The 21,603-nt window shown below is 53.5% G+C and overlaps 1 protein-coding gene across 4 annotated transcripts in view; it reads left to right on the top strand.

Moving 5' to 3' along the window:
* SLC6A6 (solute carrier family 6 member 6) overlaps positions 1-21,603 on the top strand; it is an 88,717-nt gene that overhangs the window by 36,432 nt on the left and 30,682 nt on the right. For 3 of the 4 annotated variants that reach the window (XM_045493928.1, XM_045493930.1, XM_045493929.1), the window contains 3 exons: positions 7,940-8,182; positions 10,073-10,207; positions 11,576-11,810. In XM_045493928.1, coding sequence (XP_045349884.1) covers positions 7,954-8,182; positions 10,073-10,207; positions 11,576-11,810 — 599 coding nt within the window. In that variant the 5' untranslated portion in view covers positions 7,940-7,953. Of the gene's footprint in view, positions 1-7,939; positions 8,183-10,072; positions 10,208-11,575; positions 11,815-21,603 lie in introns of those variants that run through there. The other variant, XM_045493931.1, reaches the window with a different exon arrangement.

Genomic DNA, 21,603 nt, shown 5'->3' with positions numbered 1-21,603 from the left:
CCCTCCCTTGCCCTGGCCTCCTGCCTCCCCCCCACCTAGTACCCTCCCCCTCACTCCCATGCAGCTTGCATGCCTTCTTTTTTGTTCTTCTCTGTTGACCGCCTGTGGTTCTCTGGGCTTTGGGTCAGCGCTTGCCACCTCTAAGGAGATAAGAAAAATACTTGGACCCGGTCCCCGGACCTCTCACCTGTAAACATTTTTTGAGGAGAAGAGGACAAGGTGGCTGTGCATTGGGCCCACATCCTGCCTGCCACCAGTGTTGTCCCAGAGGCCGGTTCTCTGTAAAACCTGTTCCCTCTCACCCACTTTTTCCTCTGCAAATCACAGAGCCAGAGGTATGACTTGTTCTGGTAGGTCCCTGTCCAGAGGTCACCTCGTCTCTGGGTGGTGTGGAGTCAGGATCTGGGGTCAAATCCTGACCTACTGCCTCATGACTGTGTGACCTGGGCCTGACCTTCCCCTTCCCTAAGCTTCAGCATCCTGATCTGTGAAAGGGGAGCCTCTGTGAAGCTCGGGGAGAGGTAGACACTTAACGTAGGTTGAGGGCTAATAATGAGCCAGGCAAGGTGCTCTCAATGGAAATGAGGGGTCTCTGAGGGTGGACCTGAGTTTTTGTGGGGTGGGGGGTTTCCAGCTCAACCAGGGAAGGGGAGAACTCGCCCGCAGACAATGAACCCCAGGTAGATTAACAAGCCCTGTCCCCAGAGATGTCATGCTAAAAACAATTCCCCAAACGGAATTCACTTTCACTAGGACCAGAATGCGGTCGCTCATTGTTCAGCTTTGTTCCGGGCAAAACAATGCCAGACTTCCTGGATGACCTCACCGGGGGAGCCGTTGGGCCGGTGAGGCCGGGCTGGTCAGCATCTCCAGGCAAGCCTGCCCCCTGCCCTGCCCTGCCCTTTGCTGTGGCCACCTCAGGTGACCTGGGGTAATGGCGTAAGCAAAGAAGGCAAACCATATTTGTATTTGGGCCATGGCATGTTTTAGAAATTAGAAAATGTATATGCAGCAGCTGGAGCTGAGGAGAGCGGCCCATCCGGTTTGCCGCAAGCCTTACTCCTCCCCGAAGCCTTCCTGCCTCCCCACCAAACTCTGTCTTTCGCGGCCAGGTCCTTGTAGGCTGTTGAGATTGTCACATGAGTTATCCTGAGATACAGACAGATAAACAAGACAGAAGGATACAGACCACGTGATTTAATCAAATGATTACATCTTTTAAAGGTGCACCTTTTCCTGAAAAACAAAAACAAAAGTCTTTCTCTGAGTAACTTCTACTTTCTTTTCAAAAATAGCTACCCTTAAGGTCTTGTGTTAAATAGCACTCTTGACACACCTCGTGTTTTTTTGTTTGGTTGGTTGGTTTGGGGTGCTTAATTTTCTTAAAAAATGTTTATTTATTTATTTAGAGAGGGAGAGAAGAGAGAGAGCAAGGGAGGGCAGAGGGAGAGAAGGAGAGAGAGAATCCCAAGCAGGGTCTGTGCTGTTAGCTCAGAGTCCGACCCAGGGCTCGATCCCATGAACTGTGAGATCATGACTCGAATTGAAACCAAGAGTCAGACGCTTAACCGACTGAGCCACCCACCCAGGTGCCCTGGTTTTTGTTTTTTGTTTTTTGTGCTTAGGTTTCAAATGCTTCCTAGGGTCAGGAGGGTACCTAAGGAGCATGGCCGTGGCAGACATTACTAATTGATCCCAGCCCTGCTACTCACTGAACCTGTCCTTTGCCTGGAATCTGTGGACACAGTGCTTTGAAGGAGCCCCTTCAGACTTATCAGAGAAGTCTGGGAGGCTCTCCCTGCCTGCTGGAGGAAGGCTCTGGTCCAGGGTGCTGTGTGTCCTGGCTGTCAATGCCACTTCATGAGCCTGTCCAGCCCTTCCCTATGGCCCTGGGCAGTGACTGCTCCCCAGGTCCCCGGGCCCTGCCCCATCTGTGTCCTGTGGCTCCTTGCTTCCCTGTTGGCCCTCCCATACTACCCTGATGTGTCCAGTCCAGTGGCTTGGAGTGGACTTAAAGGCACCAGGCCTGGTTTCACTTGGTCACCTTGCAGGTGATCCCAGATGGCCAAGTGCTTGAGAACATGGGACAGAGGCTGAAGCAGACCTGCGAGCCGTTTGAAGCCTCCGTGGCCGTTTTACTTGTGATTCTGGATGGGTGACTTCACCTCTCCAGGCCTCGTCAGCAAAATGGCTCCCATAGAGGGGGTTAACTGAGAAAATGCTTGCAAAGCACTTAGCACACTGCTAAATAAACGTGTGTGTAGTCAATGCTTCATAAATGCAGCTTGCTTTTTTTCTTCTTTTCAAAACACTCAGGATATGATGCCTGCCACACAGTATTAATAAAATTCCAGTGTGGTCAGCTGTTTTCTTCAGTAATAGCTAATGTTTATTAATCACTTAGCATGTAAGAGACTCTGTGCTGGGGCGCCTGGGTGGCACAGTCGGTTAAGCGTCCGACTTCAGCCAGGTCACGATCTCGCGGTCCTTGAGTTCGAGCCCTGCGTCGGGCTCTGGGCTGATGGCTCAGAGCCTGGAGCCTGTTTCCGATTCTGTGTCTCCTTCTCTTTGCCCCTCCCCCGTTCATGCTCTGTCTCTCTCTGTCCCAAAAATAAATAAACGTTGAAAAAAAAAATTAAAAAAAAAAAAAAAAGAGACTCTGTGCTGAACATTTTACAGGCATCGTCCTACTTAATCCCTAGGAGGGGAGTTCTTACAGCCAATGAGGCACAGAGAGGTTGTTACCTGCTCTAGGTCACGCAGCTGGATCGTAGCCTCAGTGAGCCCAGAACCCTGGCTCTGGAGTGGACAGGGGAACGGGAGGAGAGGATAAAGCCTTGCCCCAGAATGCTTAATTCCACAGTGAGCCCAACAGGACGTTGCTATTTTTCCACCTCTAAGAGGGGGTCTCTTCTGGGATTCTAGGTGCTGCTTGCCTCACCCCCAGAGCCTTGCTGAGAAACACTCACTGTCCAGAGATGGATCTCAGGGGCTGACTGTGTGCCTCTGAGTGGGTGGAAGGGCTTCTAAAGAGGAAACAGCAAAGTGTACCTACCTGCCCTCTTATTTTGAAAACCTGATAGAACCTCACTGATTGGTTAAGTCAGTGACAATGAGAGATTGAAGTCCTCGTTCTCTTCCAGAGAGCCTTGTGGGATTTTTTTTTTTTTTTTTTTTTTTTTTTTTATGGGAAACGTTTCAAGTTCTGCCGGGGAAGGGTGAGAACTTCTCGGGCAAGGGCTTGCTCTCCCCCACAGCCTTGGACTGAAGCGGCAGGTGCTGGGAAAGGCAGCCACCGCGGTGTCTGCAGCTTGATTCGAGGTCCAGCTGGCTGGCACCTGGGCACCCGGGGCCAGAGGGGTTGGGAGGACATGGGAGGTGGGCAGGACACCCAGTCCCCACTGTGTCCTGCTATACATCTGGCCTTTTCCCTCTGGCCTCAGCATCTTCATCTGCAAACAGGGCAGAGGTCTCCTCCTTCTAAGCTTTGCTCCAGTGCCTCAGGCATTGGGCAGGTGGAGGTGGGAATTCTGGCTTCCTGCTTCTGTGTGCATAGCCCCAAGCAGGCCACTCACTGTCTCACGTGAGCTTCAACTTCCTTCATGGGTAAAACAGGACTAGAAATCCCTTCCCTTCCACAGTAAGGCTGTTTGAGGAGTAAATAGACCACTAGTTACTGACAGCTCAGCACAAAGTGTAAGTACCAAAATTCTAGTGGGTTTAAATGGGGGAGAAGCAAAGGAACATCTGATAAATCCACGGCATCGCTGGCACCAGGTCGAATCTGTCCGTGGACGTGCCAGAGCTGACCAGGTGATCTGTAAGTCGGTCTTCAGGCACAGCCAGTTCTGGCCTTGACCCCTGCAACAGAGACAAGGAGAATTTAAGCTGGGCAAGGAGGGAGCCTTAATCCTGGAGCCTCTGTGTCAGAGCTGATTCTAATGCCGATTCTAATCACTTGTAGCTGTAATAACCAAAGAGGAAGCTCTTAAAATGGGGAATTATGTATCACGGCTACAAAATAGCCCTGGGCCTGGGGCCAAGGAAAACAGCTTTTGGCAGCCAGCGGGCTGCTGGAATGCCTAGGAGGGGGCTTGTTCCTAAGTGCTCACTGCACTGTGGGGAGGGTGTTGTGGGGTGACAGGTGGGAATTAGCGGGCTTCCAGGAGTCTGCAGAGTTGGATGGAAGTATTCCAGGGAAGGTGTTGTCTGAGATTGGGCTGGGCGGGGGGAGGGATTGGCGGCAGAGCTGAAAGTTCGGCTAACGCGTTACGGTTACTGTCACTACCGGGTGTATGACCTCAGGAGTGTCACTTGGCCTCCCCGGGTCTCACAGATCTCCCCTTGAGTAGAACCAAGGCCTTGCATACCCCAAGGTCAAGGTGAACCCAATAATAATTGTGGCGGTAACAACAGTAACGCAGCCGCTCCTGTGTAAGGAGTACTTGCTACTTGCCACTACGGTTCTAAGTACTTTCCATGCATTCCTCTCCTCCCCTGTGGAGTCTCCACAATATCCCTATGAGCTGGGCGTGATTATCCCCACGTTACAGGTGAGGCCACGAAAGACTGGAGAGGTTGAGCAACTTGCCCGAGGACACCCAGCCAGGAAACGGCTGTCAGCTTCTAGGCCGGGTCTCATACTCCAGTTCCTCCAGGGGTCAGGTTGCCACCAGAGGGCTTGAAGCAGACGTGTAGGGAGCCTGAAGCTGAGGAGTGGGATGAACGAAAGAGTGTCGCAAGGAGAAGGGAGAATGGGGAGATGGCGCCTAGGCTGTGGTGAGGAGTTTGTGTTTTCTCCTAGGAGTAATGGGGTATGTTCTGGTCTGCTGTGCTCTATACGTTGCCCTCAGCGGCTGCGCTGAGAACGGTTTGGGGAGCTGGGACAGTGTAGCAGCAGGGAGACCTGGGAGGAGGCTGCTGCAGATGCCCAGGCAAGAGCTGTCAGGGCCCCTGAGCACCGCGGTTGCCATGGCAACGGAGAGATGTGGGTGGATGCCAGGAATGTACAGGGGGCGGAAGCCAAGGGTCTTGCTGCAATGGGCTTTTACAGGCACGGGGCTGGTCAGGCACCACAGAAGGGCTTGGAATGAGCCCCCTGAGCAGGAGGTGGGATGCCTGCACCTGGGCCTGGCCTCATCAGGGCATGAGTAGGTCTTGGACGAGGTCACAGACTGTGGCCTGGCGTCAGGGAGCCAGAGGCAGGGCAACCGGCTGGTGTGTTCCTGAAGGGCGGGTGGGCTTGTATTCGTGGCAGCCATGGGTGAGACAGGTGACGTAACAGAAGAACACGTCCCTGGATGTGCTTTTGGGATGAGGAGACGGGAAACCCCCGTGGTGCCAGACATGTGACAGGCCCCAGCTGTGCCCCATTCAAGCCCCGCCCACATCCTGGCTCAGCCACGGGTGCTGGGTGCTGGGAAGACGGGGTCCTGAGGGGAGAAGGGGCTGGAGGTCTCACCTCATGGGAGACAGGAGCCTGGAGCAGAGGGTCTCAGGGAACTTGTTGCTGCCCCCCACCCCCACGTTTCTGCAGGGTCCTCTGAGTGCCAGCCTGGCAAGTGGGTTTGGGGACCTGGGGGGCAGAGCCAGGACTCTCAGGGTAGCCACAGGGAAGCTGCCCCGGCTCCTAGTATCCTACTGGGGCAGAACTTTCGCCGTTCCCAGCTGCCTCTGCGAACAGAAGCTGGCCACCTCCCCCCTCCGCCTGGCTGACCTTGTGAAGTGCCTCGTAGCCCCGAGATCCAAGGAGAGCCTGAAAGGGCGGAACCGACCCTCTTGGTGAGGAGGTTCAGGGGTCATTCCCTGAAAAACATCTTCACTAGGAAGGACTTGAGTCCCACATCCTCCAATTATGCTCCCATCCAGCCAGCCCACAATGGGCTGCTCAGATAACCATCGGGGGCTGCACAAATTAATGCTAGAACAATGCTGGCCGCTGGGGCTATTTTTACAGTAGCCATACGCCTGGCCGAACCCCCACGTCGCCCCGAGGGAGCAGGGCAAAGAAAGGCTGTGCGGATGCCGCCACCAGTCTGCGCTCCAGGAGACAGAGGAAGGGCTCAGCGAGCGCCCGGCGGCTCCAGGAAGCCTTTTCTTGGTCTGCTCATGGCCAGATAGCGAAACAATCGGGGTCCCCCACCCCGAGCCAGGGAGAGGAAGGAGGCGTGGGGGAAATGGGGGTTCTGTTGTGCTTTTGTGCCTCTCCTCCTCAGAGCATGGCTCCTGTGGGTCTGTCTGCTGGGGCCAGGCCAGGGCATCCTCTGCACACCCCAGGTCCTCAGGCAGCCCCCAACTCACCCTGCCCAGACCACCACCCATGCCAGGCGGAGACACTCGCTGGCATCAGAGCTGGGACGTGGCAACAGCTGCTTGAAGACCCCACTCTGGGGACCATTTACACATCCGTTCTTACCTGGCGACCTCCTGCACTCCAGGTTTTGGGCACAGCAGTAGATAAGGCAGGTCTTTGTCGCCATGGAGCCTGTGTTCTTGTCAAGGTGGAGACGGTTAACAAGGAAGCAAGGGCTTGAGCAAGACATTGTCAGGTACATAGTGCTAAGCACTTTGCTAAGGCAGACTCAGATCCCCACTAGAGATGTCCTGTGAGCCAGGTGGCAAGCGGGCCAGGGTGTGCTCCGGTGAGCGGGCCGCATCTGGTCCAGCCGATCGTTCCCTTGAGGAATGTGAACCCAAAGAGGCCTGATGACCTTCACGTGTCTTAAGAAAACCTAGAAATCTTGACTTCTCTTGGTTATTTCCATGTTGGCCATCCGTTTGGATCCCAGGCTGTTTGGCTATGAGTTGGTCACACTTTTTATTCTGCTCGGGGAGGGGTGGGTAGGCCCCCTAGGTCTGGCTCCCCCAGCTCAGCTGCCTTCCGTGGCCGTCCGCCGGGTGGGGGTAAACCCTCAAAGGCACCCTCTCACCCTGGGCTGGGGCTCGCGGTGCTCTTCCCTCAAAGCCAAGCTGGCAGCGGGGGGTAGGGCTCAGGGAGCTGGGAAGTAGAGAAAGATGTTCTTTCCTGGCTGTTGGCAGACTTCCTCTAGAGTGGGCTCAAAGCTGGGGTGGGCTGAGTGTGATCCTGAACAGCTTCTGGGGACTTGGAGATTGGACCTCATCTGGGGTCTTCCATTGCTGAACCCAACAGGGAGTCAGAGGGCAAGAGAGCCTGGATGGCGCAGGGGTTAGAGCAAGCCAGAGTGGCTAGAGAGGGATGGGCAAATGGACATTAGCCCCTGTTCTTCCGTTAGCCCCACAGTGTGCCGCAGAGATGTGACTGGTTAATGAACTGCAAACCTGTTTCATAAACATCTGTTTTCCATACTTTGGTGGAAACCTCGTTTTTCAAATACTGTGTCCATTCCAGCTTGAGACTCCATTCCGTATTCATTTATGTTTAGCCATTCTTTCTTTTTCGAATCTGCTTTTTCAAAGCTGGGAACGAGAACCTCCTATGGCCAGTCACTGTGCTGGGTCTTGAATGAAATGGGAGCCATCATTCTCTAGGCAAATCTGAAATTTGAGACAGTGTCTGTTCATTTCTAGCAAACGCAGGCAGGCTGTTATCGGGAAGTTACCTTGGATTTGCCCGGCATGTGTCTTATTTTGTGGAGATGATGCCAGCGTTGGGGTGGCTTCTCTGCCTCCGGGTGCAGAACGAGGCATGACATTTGGAGACGACAAACATGGGATCCCCGTGCTTCTGTTCAGCAGGTGCCTGGGGAACCTGTCAGTTCCTGAGTCTTGAGGTCCCTGATCACCTAGGGGGTCCAAATCACTCAGGACAGAGCAGTGGATAGACAGGGGACGTCAGGCCCCCTGCCACTGGCCTGGGTGGATCAGAGCCAGCTCATGGATGAGAAAGGAGAGCATGTGCCGAAGACAAACAGGCCGTCCCTTACTGAGCACACGTTGTCTTCTGTTTTGTCCCCTACAGAAATCAAGGAGGATATGGCCACCAAGGAGAAACTGCAGTGTTTGAAAGACTTTCACAAAGACATCTTGAAACCATCCCCGGGGAAGAGCCCAGGCACGCGGCCCGAAGATGAGGCAGAGGGGAAGCCCCCTCAGAGGGAGAAGTGGTCCAGCAAGATCGACTTTGTGCTCTCTGTGGCTGGTGGCTTCGTTGGCTTGGGCAACGTCTGGCGTTTCCCGTACCTCTGCTACAAAAATGGTGGAGGTAAGCCTGGACTGGGCACAGAGTGGCATTGGAGGAGAGGGTGGGGCCGGACCACGGGGTTCTCTCCATGCCCCACTTTCCCAGGCCCCCAGCCTGGACCTCCCCTGGGTCAGCCTGCTACCTCCCACCCCATCTCAGAGGCAAGAAATGAGCACAACTGGGAGTCAGGTGATATTCTGTCAGGGTCTTGCTGGGCAACCTCAAGTAAGTCCTTTACCATCTCTCTCTCGGGAGGTGATGAGGCCAGACCCATATGACCCAGGCCTCAGGCATTCACATGGCCCCTTCATAAATCCCCCCATATCTACGTGCCTTTGCTTTGCCTTTTCTTTTCCTTTTTTTTTTTCTTAAAGTTTATTTATTTCGAGAGAGAGAGAGAGAGAAAGAATCCCAAGCGGGCTCTGTGCCGTCAGCATGGAGCCCAATGTGGGATTCGAACCCACAAACCGTGAGATCATCACCTGAGCGAAAGTCAGACGCTAACCCACTGAGCCACCCACGCACCCCTGCTTTGGCTTTTTCTAACTTGATCCAAATGTACTTCAAAAGCAGACCTTGTTCCCACCCCCATAAATGGAAAACCAGTATTATTTGCCGTGATAGAAAGGTATCCAAGAAAAGAAATTCGGTGAATTTATTCTAAAATATATTCTTTTTTAATTAAAAATTTTGCTCCCATTTCCTTGAGATACAATTGACACGTGACATTTATTAGCTTAAGGTGTATGACATAATGCACTGATACATGTGTATATTGCTAAATGATCTCCACAGTAACTCCAGTGACCATCCATCCCCCCATGTAGTTAGACATTTTTTTCTTGGGTTGAGGACTTCAGATTTCTTCTCGCAGCAACTTTGAAATATGCAGTACGGGACTGTTAACTACCGTTGTTGTGCTGTACGTTGTGTCCCCAGAGCTTAGACCTTGAATCTGTATCTTTCAACCACCTTTGAAGATAATTTTTTTTAATGTAAATGGGTGTTCGGCTAGTTGGCTGGCTTGGGTTTTTTGGTTCAGGGTTTTGGTGTGTTTTTTGGTTTTTTGGGTTTTTTTCAACCTGCTGCTGCTCAGAGGATTCTGAGCTAGAATCCTCTCTTGTCGGAGGTATCACAGTCGGGCAGCACGTGATGGAGACCTTCTCCCTGGTGCAAGGAGAGGGCTTACGGAACACTGGGCAGGGAGGAATTGCTCAGCGCCCGGGACGGCCTGCAATCAGAGGCTTGCTTGGCAGCAGGTGGCTTGCCGCCCAAGTTAGGAGAACCACCTTTTGGGAAATTCTGCCTTAGATCCTGGTTTCTTAACCTTTTGTAGGTCTCAGGCGCCTTTGGGACTCTGATGAGTGCCCTAGACGCTCCCCAGAACAAAGCACATACACATAGACCCAAGTTGCCCACAGTTTCAAAGGGTTTATGGACCCGCCGAAGCCATTAGTGGATGCCAGGTAGGAACCCTCGCCCTGGCTCTTACCCCCAGCTGGAGACTCCCACCTCTTGCTTCTCATCACTGCACCCTTCCTAGCCGGTTCTTCTCAGCTTCCTGCCCTGGGCGGGCCTGGGGAAGGATGGGCGAAGGCTTCAGTGAGGAGGTCGTGTTCGAGATGGACGGATGTGGGGAAGGCAGGCAGGTCGTTGGCACAGCTTAAGCAAAGGCTTGGAGGCTTCAAAAAGCACCTGGTGGGTTTGAAGCAGTGAGAAGGCACACTGGAAAGATGATGCCCCCTGGACAGGTAGGCAAGGCCTGGAGAATTTTCAACCAGGTCCAAGAGTTTGGCCTTTATATCTCACGCCCCTCCCTCATTCTCCTGGATTCCATTAGCCGGGAGGGCTTGGGAGTGGCCCCTGTGGCAGCCGCAGTCTGACCCTCATCCCACTCTGCTCTCTCTGCAGGTGCGTTTCTCATACCATATTTTATTTTCCTGTTTGGCGGCGGCCTGCCTGTGTTTTTCCTGGAGGTAATCATAGGCCAGTACACCTCTGAAGGGGGCATCACCTGCTGGGAAAAGATCTGCCCCTTGTTCTCCGGTGAGTATGGGACAAAGGTCACCCGGGGCCTGGCGTTCATCGGGTCAGCAAATTTTTATTGAGCACCTACTATTTGCGAGGTACATTGGAGCCTCATGCAAGCCCACTTGGCACTGAGCCTGACGCACGGTGGCAGGCAGTTGGTGTGTTATTCCTGTGATGCTGCGGCCCGCGGTGGCTGCCCAATACATATGAGCGGTTCCCACCTCTCTGCGCTGTTGAAGGATCCGTATGTAGCAGCTGCTCAGCCGTATAATGCAGAAGATAAGCACTCAAATTCAGGAGCTGTATGATGTCATGTCCTGTGTCCTCCTCTTGCTCGAACTCTTGTGACTCTGGGAAAGTCCCTTAATCGCCTCGTGTCTCAGTTTCCTCATCTGTAAAATGGAAATAGTATGCTTACTTTCATAGGGTTACTATGAAGACAAAATGACATTGCTACGTAAAAGTGTCTTGTATATGTACTAAGCACCAAATTAATGGTAACTTTATTATTATTATTATAACATTTACTCCTATGCCTAATACCTAGTATGCACTCATAAAATAATCACTGTTATGATTATAATTGGCAGGGGTGGGAGGATGTGTGAGTCCATTCATTCATCTATATAAACCTATCCATCCATCCATCCAGTAAACTTTCTTCCATTAGTCAATTAGACCAGCCTTCCGTCTACCCATCTACCCATCCCCTCATTCATCCATCCATTCATCTACCTAACCTTCCAACCAGCCACCATCCATACATCCATCCAACATATTGAACATCCATCTATCAACCCAAGATCTATCCATTCAGCTGTCTATCCAACCAAACATCTATCCATCTACTCATCTATCTATCCAGCCATATATTCATCGCTCTACCCATCCTCTATCCATCCTTCCATTCATCCTGCTTATCAGACCATCCGTTCTTTCACCCATCCACCCATCCATCCGGCCATCCATTCATCCTATAAATATTTGCTGGTCATTAGGTTTTTTAAAAAAATTTTTAATGGTTATTTATTTTTGAGACAGAGAGAGAGAGAGAGAGAGAGAGTGTGTGTGTGTGTGTGTGTGTGTGTGTGTGTGTGAGTGGGGGAGGGGCAGCGAGAGAGGGAGACACAGATTTGGAAGCAGGCTCCAGGCTCCAAGCTGTCAGCACAGAGTCAGACACAGGGCTCAAACTCACGAACTGCAAGATCATGACCTGGCCGGAGTCAGGAGCTTAACCAATTGATCCACCCAGGTGCCCCTATTTGCTGGTCATTATTGAAGGGCCCGTCTGGGCCCCAGCCCTGGGGATACTGAAGTTGAATAGGTGGCCATGGTGGGTCTGGCCCCCCTCCTGATTCTCATCTTGATTGCCCACACCCACAGGCATCGGCTATGCCTCCATCGTGATCGTGTCCCTCCTGAATATATACTACGTCATCATCCTGGCCTGGGCCACATACTATCTGTTCCAGTCCTTCCAGTCGGAGCTGCCCTGGGCACACTGTAACCACAGCTGGAACACGCCGCAGTGCATGGAAGACACTATGCGCAAGAACAAGAGCCTGTGGGCCACCCTCAACACCAACAACTTCACCTCGCCCGTCACCGAGTTCTGGGAGTAAGGCCAGCCTCACCGAAGGCAGGAGGGAGGAGGGCACGGGTTGGGGGCTGGACGACAGCCTACTCCCTCATCTTCTCCCCAGGGATGTGGCAGTCACTGTCTTGGGATGGATGGTGGGGGAAGGAGGGTGCAGATTTGGACATCAATCCATGCCTTTGGTCTCAGACAGGCCTGGAACCGAATCCCAGTTCTGCCATTTTACTGGCTGTTTGACCTTCGGCAAGTCACTGCCCCTTTCTGAGCCTCAGTTTCTTTAACTGTCAAATGAGGGGAATGAATCATTCCTACACCCGTATGCAGGTATATGTACTTCTGTTGTCTGAAAATGATGTAGTTTTCTTAATGCATTTTTGGAAAAAATGTATAGTTAGCACATCAAACCTGTTATTGCGTAGAGAAAAATGCATGTATGAAGCTGAAGGAATTACTCAAGCGGAAAGGTGAATAGATAGAGCAAGAAAATATGTATTGGCTAGCTTTTGCTGTGTAACAATCACCCCCAAATTTGGTAGCTTTAAACAACCACCATTTATTTGGCTCATGGTTCTGCTCATTGGCAGTTTGGGCTGAGCTTGGCTGGGCAGTTCTTCTGGTCTTTGCTGGGCTCCTTCATGGGTAGGTCAGCTGCAGGATCTCAGGATAGCTCTTCTGGGGATTAGCTGGCTATTGGCTGGGGTGCCAGGGGCAATGGGTCCATATGGGTCCATCATGCAGCTGGCTAGCCTGAGCCTGGGCCTGTTTACAGGAGGCTCAGCGTTTCCAAAACAACGAATGGGAAAGCCCCAGCACAGGATCTCTTTTCAAGCCTCTGCTCCATTTTCATTAATGTCCCATTGGCCAAAGAAAGCCACAGGCTAACCCAGATTCAAGAAGTAGGAGCTAGGCCCTGTCTCTTCAGGAGAGGAGTAGAGAGCTATGGGCGTTTTTATGGTTTACCACAATGTAGTCAGCACCTACAGGAATACAGACAGCGGACAGACAGCAGAAAGGCAGAATGTGGAAACCTGAAGTTTGGGCACCTCTTTGCTGATGTCCGAGGGAGTCCTGTGAACCCAGTGTTTGGAGGCCAATCAAAAATGGACTTGTGCGTCATTTTCCACTAAACTTGGGGTTTGGCACCTTGGTATGATCCTGATGGTCCTGAAAATGACTGAGATAAGTCCTCACCTGGAGGGTGAGAGCCAGGGACAGGAGACATCAGTAAGGAAGGGGGTGGTCCCTCATCGTCATGAGATGTTATTCCTCTTTGTGTGCAGCTTTGGGGTTTCCAAGGGTCTTCCCCGCTCTTAGAAGCTGGCCCAGGAACAGGCCCACAGAAGAGGGGGTTGCCTGCTGACCAGTCCCAGCCATGCGTTAGGGCTAGGGCCCGGAAATCCTAGGCAAGATAGGGTCAGGTGGCCCACTCTCAGGTCGTCCATTCCCTGTCGTGACATGCGAGCCTCAGTCTGTGCTCACAAGGCCCTAGGCCTGCTTGGACAAGGGCTCTCTGTGTGTACATATTTTCCACTTGTAGACAGAGAGGGCATTACAAGCATATTCGTCACCCACTCCACGCCACCCCCACCAGACAGCCGAGTTTATAGACAAAGAAATGCAGGCACCATGAACTTCTCACTTGAGTGGGGCCCGAAACCACAGCCTTGTGTGCTCTCGGCTGTTCCTGGCACAGCCTGACCACACGCGGCCTGCCCCACCCAGGAAACTGGTGCCCAACCAGCCACTTGGATACCTGCTGGGACCTCATTGCCTCAGGCACGATTGGCTGCCTGGGTTTGAACCCTCGATCTGCCGGTCCTAGCTTGGACAGGTGCTTTTTCCTCTCTGGACCCCAGTGTTCTCCCCTGTACTTGGGGAGATCATAGCACTGCCCTTCCAGGGATGTAGGGCTGCCCTTAACTGAGTGAGACTGTGCACAGCTCTGAGTCTCACTCAGAGACACAGACTGTGAGACTGTGCAGCTTCTCAGAGTGAGACCGAGCTCTGAGAAGCTGCTTGAGAAATGTGGGCCATTTTAATTTATTGAGTGTCCTCGTAGTGGATAAAACTTCCCTCTAGGGGCATTTGGAACTCAAGTGATCTGCCCTTCAGAGGGACTAAGAATGGCCCCTTCTCAAATTCCCGTATGCACCACCCCTCCCCCCAAATTGCAAAGGGACTGTCCTCCTTCCCCCTCTCTGCTAGCGTAGACGTGAGGGCTCTTGGGAAGGACTCATAAGAGCAATGAGGTCCTCAGGGTGTCTGGTTTTTCCCATGCCTTCTCACGTGCCCGTCCCCCACACTGGGCCCTCCTGTGGGTTCTAAGGCTCCCGCCTTCCAGAATCCCCATCCTGAGTGCCCAAGCTGCCCTTCCTGGCCTGGAAGCCACGGACACAGGATTTATCTTCAGAACTGTCCGGAGCCCGCAGGCGGCTTCCGAAGGCCCACGTGATGCAGATGGACTTGCTCCGCCCACAGAGCGCCGGCCACCTGCCGGGTGCTCACCTTCCACTCCAGCCTTTGGGTCCCAGCAGAGCTTTGTGAGCCCACCTGAATGTCTCCAAGTGGCTTACCCTCTTTTGGAACCCTGGGGAGGACTGGGGCCTGGACAGAACAGGAGCCTGGAATGCAGGCTTAGTCGAGAAGACCTGGCCGGCCACCTGCACGAGCAGAGGCTGGGGCCAGTGAGTGGGGCCGGGGGCTTCAGTGCAGTGTAGCCCTGGGCCAGGTGCTAAGGGTGAGAAGGGCCCAGCTCCCAGCCTTCTAGAGCCTCCCTTCTCCTGCACATGGAAGAGGGGGGAGGAAAGAGAACTAACGGCTCCAGTGAGCACTGTGCCGGGGACTTGCCCCTCTCACTGCATTTCATCTTTGGAGAGGCGCTTCGAGGAGGGAAGTCGTAGGATTCATCCCAAACCCCTGCCCACCTCAAAGCTCCCATCCAGTTCGCAGGTGCTCTTGGCTCTCCCTTTCAAGTATATCCAGAGTCTGACCCCTCTCCCCACTTGCACTCCCCCCCCACCCTGCATGGGAGTCCCTTCATCACTCTCCCAGACCCCAGCGCTGGACTCTCCTCTCCCTGCCTTACCCTTGTGTCTCTGCAGTCAACTGTGAATCCAAATGTGGCATTTCTCAGCCCAGAACCCTCTCCTGGCTTTTGTGATACTATGATCTCACTCAGCCCGGGGGGATTAAGTGAGAATGTTTCAACACAGTGAGTGCCCACCGAGTGCCGATTCTTCTCACTGATTGCTTGTCTGCATCCACTTGGCTTTGTAGCCCAGAGCAGCAAGGTAGCCACCCCTCTCTGGCCTGGTTTCCTCAACTGCAAGTGGAAAGGCCATATGAGCTGGGCTTTGAGGCGTGAATAGGAGCTCCCTAGGCTGGAAAGGAGAGAGAAAAGACGTTCTGGGTGGAAGGAACAGCCCATGAAGAGGCATGCCATTCTGAACGCACACAAGTGTTTGGGAGTAGTAAAGTCACCAGTTTGGCCGGAGTGTAGGACGCATGGGGCCAGGAGAAGGTTTGAGGCTCTGAATGTTAGCCCGGTAAGTTTGAGCTTTGTTCTCTAGGAGGGGGAGCCATAGAAGGTATACGAGAAGGGGAGCGACATGAGTGAATATGTTTTGGACACTGCTCAAGGAACACAGTAGTGGGAGAGAGACTAGGGCATATATGAAGCACCAACTATAGACAGGGCCTCACAGGGTTCAGGCATCAGTGGGTCTGGGTTCCCTTTGGGGTGACACATAGCTTCTGTGATTTCCCCTGAAAATAGCCACCAGCCCTACAGTGACCAGCTCTGCGGCTTCCATTAGGAGAGGCTTGCTGGGGCATTATGGAGGTATCTGTGACTGGTATCAGCTGACTCTCAAAAGGCTGGTCTCCATATCCCTCCAGCTAAAGCCCGGCCCCAGCCATCGTTTCCCTCCACGTCTCTCACCTGCAGCAGACGCGTAGGTCTTCGAGGTGACCTTGCCTTCAGCAAACGATGCCTGATGAGAGCTGCCTAGGAATCAAGATAAGAAGGCACTGTGAAAGCTGAGACTTCCTTATGGGCCCTGGACAGGGAAGGAACTTGCCGAACATCCCTGCCAGCTGCCCCTCCCCCTCCAGTTTTACTAGAGGAGGTCGTCGGGAGCAGGGAGGCTGACTCTGGCCACCACGCATCCCAGCTGCAGCACCCCAGGGCAGTGACCTCACCTCTCTAAACCTTGGAGATAGCATGGTTTCAACACCTTCACAGTCTGGCTCTATTTAAAGAGCTAAGACAAGGGATATGCTAAGGACAGGGCCTCCAGTCACGGCTCCTTGGGGATGACACTGAGGACCAGAGAGGTTAAGTGACGCAGGGAGCTAGACAGGCAGCAGAGCTCCTAGACCTCACCTCTGCCACCAGACGCCACCTGCAGCGTCTGTGTCCCCACCAGCCGCAAGCCCATGGTCACAGGTAAAATTGTGCCGTATGTGTTTGCGTGACCCACTCTCAGGTTGCGTGGGGTCTTCTCTTGGCCTGGACCCCCCACGCCCACCCTGTCTGCAGCGCCAAAGCACCACTGTCAGCAGGAGCTGGTGAGATGTGCCCTTGCAGACCCCTGTGACAGCCACCTGGGCCCCTGGGACATTCATTTCACACTGGCTGTGAATTATAATTGGACTCTGAGTTGCTCTGTGATGGAAAACAGAGCTTCTGCCCCCGCTTAACCTCGTCCTGCGTGTCTCTGCTCTGGGGTCCTCTTCTGTCTGTCCCAAGGGTCCTGCTTCACCCCAGCCCTGGAAGCCAGGCGGGGCCAGATCTGGCCTAATGCCCTCCATCAGGCCGGAGCCATGCCTTCCTCCCTGGTTCCTCCCGAGCCCCCCGGGAGCTCAGCACGTATCATTAGGCTTTATTAGAATCAAAGAAATGAGTCATATTTGCAAACAAGCCGTGCTCAGCCAATCTTCCCCTGCAGCTGTCGGAAGGAGGAGGCGGTGGAGAGAGCCTTGTGTGGCCCCATGCTCGGGGAGGACGGGCTCTTTTATAATTGTTGCCTCCGCCAGTCTCCAGGGAAGAGCCATGGCCAATAAATGGCTGGCCGGCAGTCAAAAGGAAACGATTTGGCCCACTCGGAGGACGTATTTACATCTCTGAGTGCCGGCTGGACGGCAGCGGGGCGGCCGACTCAAAACAGACGTCCAGGCGATTCTTTTTTGGATCCCACCCTGGAATGAATCATTACTATTCTTGGACAAGAATGCAGCTCACCTCTGGGCCTCCTCCCTCTGTATGAGAGATGCAGGGAAGCCTGGGATGCTGGGGGCCCTTGCGAAGGGCAGCGTAGGACCTGGTACACAGGGGGCTGGTCCCCAGGGCAGCATCAGAAAAAGGGAACCAGGCCCAGGGTTGATTTTTAGCTGGGTAATTTCAGGTGAATTCCTGAACCTCTCTGAGCCTCAGTTTCCCCATCAACCAAATGGGTACGATTAATTTACTCAGTTAATGTCTGTTGGACACCCACTATGTGCCAGGCACTGCTCTGGGTCCAGCAGTGATCAGACACAGGCCCTGCCTCCATGGACGTGTCATTGCAGTAAGACAGCCAGACATTACACAGATAACACAAATATGATTGTAGTATAAAAGTGATGATCCATGATGAAAAATAAAGCCGGGGCGGGAGAAGGAGAGTGACCAGGGATGCTATTTTCATACGATGGACAGGAGAAGCCCCAGTGAAGTAACATTTGAACAGAAACCTGAAGCAGGGAGGGCGTTGGCATTTCTTGTAACACGTGGCTGGGAAAACAACCAGTTCAAAGGTCCTGAGGCAGGAATGTGCTCAATCTATTCAGAGAACATAGTGGCTGAAGGGGCCGTACTGAGGTTCGAGATGGGACTACCATACATAAGCTTGTCCCGGACACGTCCCATTTACACCTGTGGTCTCACTGTCATTATTAATAGGTCTGAACGATAAGAGTATTTGGTCACCTTATTCAGGGAGGCAAAAAAGAGATGGGGGCAGCTTGGGAGGGCCTCGTTAGCCAGGTAGGTAGGAGCCAAGGGAGGATATGGAACAGAGGAGGGGTATGACCTGACTTGGGTATGGACACATTCTCTCTTGATGAGAATAGACTTGGGGGCAGGGTGACAGTGGAGGCAGGAAGGCAAGTGGGAAGCCTGCTGAAATAGCTCTGGGGAGCAGTGGGGGCCCAGACAGGAGTGGTGGCAGTGCTGGGGACATGGCTAGATTTGGGGTAACGTGCAGTCTCCTGGGGTGGTTAGCAGGCACCGTCGAGGGGCAGTACACCACAGCCGTGCCTCTGGGGTACAGCACTCTACAGTTTCCTGAGCCCTCCCATGCAGCACAGGGGGAAGGCCCAACAGATCCCTATCTGTTGCTTTGTGGCTGAGGCCACAGGAGTCCCACGGGGCGGGGGGGGGGGGGGCTTGGGGAGGGTCCTTCACACTTGGGTCCCTTCAAAGAGGGGTTCGAATGGATGCACACACACTCTGGCCTCCACGGCTACCCAAAGATATCTTTGGAAAGGATGTTGGTCACTTTGGCCCTGGGCCCACATTGGGCTCTGTTTTGACAACCCCTGACGGATGAGACATGCTCATTCCATTCCTAGAACGTCTGCGTGGCCCATTACAAACATTTTCAAGAATTTTAAATAATTTTTATAAAGGTGCTATTAAAAACATGGAATCCTTCTTCTGACAACATCAAACATTCACCGAGAAAAACATTCAGACTGAAAACAGCCAAATAGAAAAAATGGTATTCAGTGCCAAGTGAGCGCCCCTCCCCCGTGTCCCCACCGCCAGGTCCCCCTCCCCACAGGCAGCGACTGCAACCGCGTCTTGTGTGTCCTACCAGAAATAGTCTGTGCGTAGTCAAGCACAAATGTACAACCACCCCCTTCCCTTTTGAACACAATAGGGAGCATGCCACAGTGCTGTCCACCTTGCTTTGCTCACTTGTTTTATGTTCCTTATCTGCATCCAGGGAGCTTTCCCATTGTCTTAGGGGCCGTGGCGCATCCCACTGTGTGTCTTCCCTGCCCCTGCGGAGCCCCTGTTGAGGGCCATTTGGGTGGCGTCCAGGCGTCGGCCCTGCAGACGCTGCTGCGATGAATAGCTTGGGGTGGACCCCGTCGGTGGCCACACGTGCAAGAGTAATTACAGGAGAGAGTCTTAGGAACGGAGTATTGCCGGATCCAAGAGCACGTGCCTTTAACAGTGTCGCTGCAGGTGTCGCCAGCTCCTTTAGGGAATTCGCTGCCAGCAGCGGAGACTCAGTTTCCTTATTTGTTGTGGCTTCCGTAGCTGCTCAGCTAGCTGCCCAGAGCAAGCCTCCCGTCTGTCATGGGCACCAGGGGTTTACCCGGCACAGGAGGGGGAGAAGGTCGAAAGGGCATCCGTGAACCGGCTGGCCGTGGTGTGGTCAGATTCTGAGCTCTGGGGTTTCAAGCTCCTCGGTCGGCTTGCCCTTAGGAGAGCAGAAAAGGCCGGGCACCTCCTCAGCGTTAGCTGAGCACCTACTGTGTACCTGCCTGTGAGATCCTTGTCCTTGGGATGTTTGGAGCCTGGTAGGCAAGACAGACTTTTCACCCGTGGGTGACACTCGGTGCAGCCACATATAGAAGCTGCAAGACGGACAGGGACTCTGGTGGTCTGTGGGGCAGCAGGGAAGGCTTCTCTGGAAGCCCGAGGGCCGCGTGGCTGGCAATGCAGAGGGTGTGCAAAGGTGTGGAGGTGGAAAAGCACTCTCCCTGTGACGCTGCCCATTCACAAGGAAGCCTTGGGCCGCTGCCCAGCATGCCCCGGGCCTTCATTGAAGGCGCTGAGCTCTGGAGCCTGTGGGAAAGGCTTTTTATTCTCAGGCAGCTGCAGCCGCCAGATCCACGTGCTTGGCAGGGCCCCAGCCGGGATGCGTCTGGCGGACAGCCTGCCTCACGGGGGATGCCCCCTGGCCTGAGGCTTCAGGTGACCCTGGCCCATAGCAGGGACTGGACAGATTCTTTTTAAAGTTTAAGCTCTATTCTCTGTTTGCCAGAGGAGCAGCATGGGGGAGTCCACAGAGTGCGGGCTTTTGGAGTCAGACAGGCTTGAGTACAGGGTGGTAACACCGTCACCTGCTGGCTGTGTGTCTGTGGGCAATTGGGTCTTCCGTGCCTTGGTGTTCCCCATCTGTAAAATGGGGCCAGTGACCTTAGTCCTTGAATCAAATGAGATGAATTGAAAAGGCCTTGTGGATGGTATGAGCACACCATTGTGGGTGACAGAGGGGAGGCCATTTGATGTCAGGGTTCTCATCAAGAAAAGGGTAGGAAAGCTGCCCCCTTTTAAGGTGCGTTAATGGTAATACTGCATGGATTGGTCCAGAGTGCCATGTGAACTTGCCAGCTGCCTCAGCTGAGTCCCTGGTTCGTTCACTCAACAGGTATTTATCGAGGCTGTACTATGTGCCACATGCTCTTGTAGGTGCTGGGACCATGGCAGTGACCCAAAGAAAGGCCTCGGTCGAATGCCAATTGAGAGGGGCATCTTGGATTTATTCAAGGTCCTCATGTTGACTCTGGAAAAAAGAAGGAAAAGCAATGACACATCTGGCCCAGTAGGCATTCTGAGACCCAGAGCCCTGACCACAGGGAACTTCCCACAGGCTGGCTGAGAGCTAGGGAATGGTCTGGAATGCTTTGCCAGGCAGCAGCATGGGGGCAGGAGCTGTTACCTGCGTTTTACAGAAGAGAGCCTAGGGCACAAAGTCACACTCCCTCTCTGCCTCTCTTGCTTGAGTGTGGCCTTGAAACCAGGAGCAAACTTTGGTTAGAACAGGAGGGAACCAGATTTTTCCCAGGGGAGCACGAGCTCCCTGGCTCCCATGGTCAGCAGCCCGGGGATTCAGCAGACAGGGACCCTGGTGGAGTGGCAGGCAGGGCTGACGTCCCTGGGCTCGGTGTGCCTGCCCTTGGTCACTGCTGCAGTATCAGGGCTCCGGGACAATAGGACAGTTTCTTGGCATTACCATGTGTGGCTTCTGGCCGTCAGCACCCAGTGCTGCCCCACCCTGACTTCAGACGGCATCTGCCCTGCAGAGATATGTCTGTGAGTAGGTGTTTCTATGCATCTTCCACAGGTCAGTAAGTCTCTTGGACTCCCAAGGACCCAGCCTCTGCTGTGTGATGCCGGGCAGGGAGGGTGGGTGCTCTGAGCTGAATAGCCTTCAGACCGTCTACCTGTCCCCACCCCCCCACCCCCAAGACCTTCACCACCCTGCTGGGGGTTGGGAGGAAACCAGCATCGCTTAGGTACCAGGACCTACTCTGGGCATCTCAAGGCCAGGACAGAAACAGGTTTACCCAATGCTGGTTACACCCGGACCCTGTAGTTAGTACTTTGTGTGGGTTTTCTTTTAACACCAATCTCTATAAAGTGCTGTGCAGCCGCATGTAGAAGCCTCGTGAGGCTTACGTTCTAGTGGAGATCCGGATAAGGAACAGGGGTGAATAGAATAAGAGGGATGGGACAGAGTGTTGGGGGAGGGTAGTCATTCCCATTTCACAAATGAGGAGACTCAGGTCCAGGAGTTTGGGTAACCAGCCTAGTGATTACACTGTAGAGCCAAGTTTGAACCCAGTGTTTGGCCCTCGGTGGGCACTGAAGCAGGGTCTACTAAGAATCGATCCACAGGAATTAGTACCCATTTTACAGATGAGGAAACTGAGGCTTGGAGGTTTACTTAACTTGCCTGAGGCCAGACTGGGTTGAACCCAGGTTCGCCTGACGTAGGAGTCCGAATCTATCTCCTTGTTGACTTCTCCACAGCCC

This window comes from Leopardus geoffroyi, chromosome A2 (genome assembly GCF_018350155.1).
Source record: "Leopardus geoffroyi isolate Oge1 chromosome A2, O.geoffroyi_Oge1_pat1.0, whole genome shotgun sequence".
Taxonomy (NCBI): Eukaryota; Metazoa; Chordata; class Mammalia; order Carnivora; family Felidae; genus Leopardus; species Leopardus geoffroyi.
Note: the sequence above shows the minus strand (reverse complement) of the source record. Positions and strands in the feature narration are given on the sequence as shown.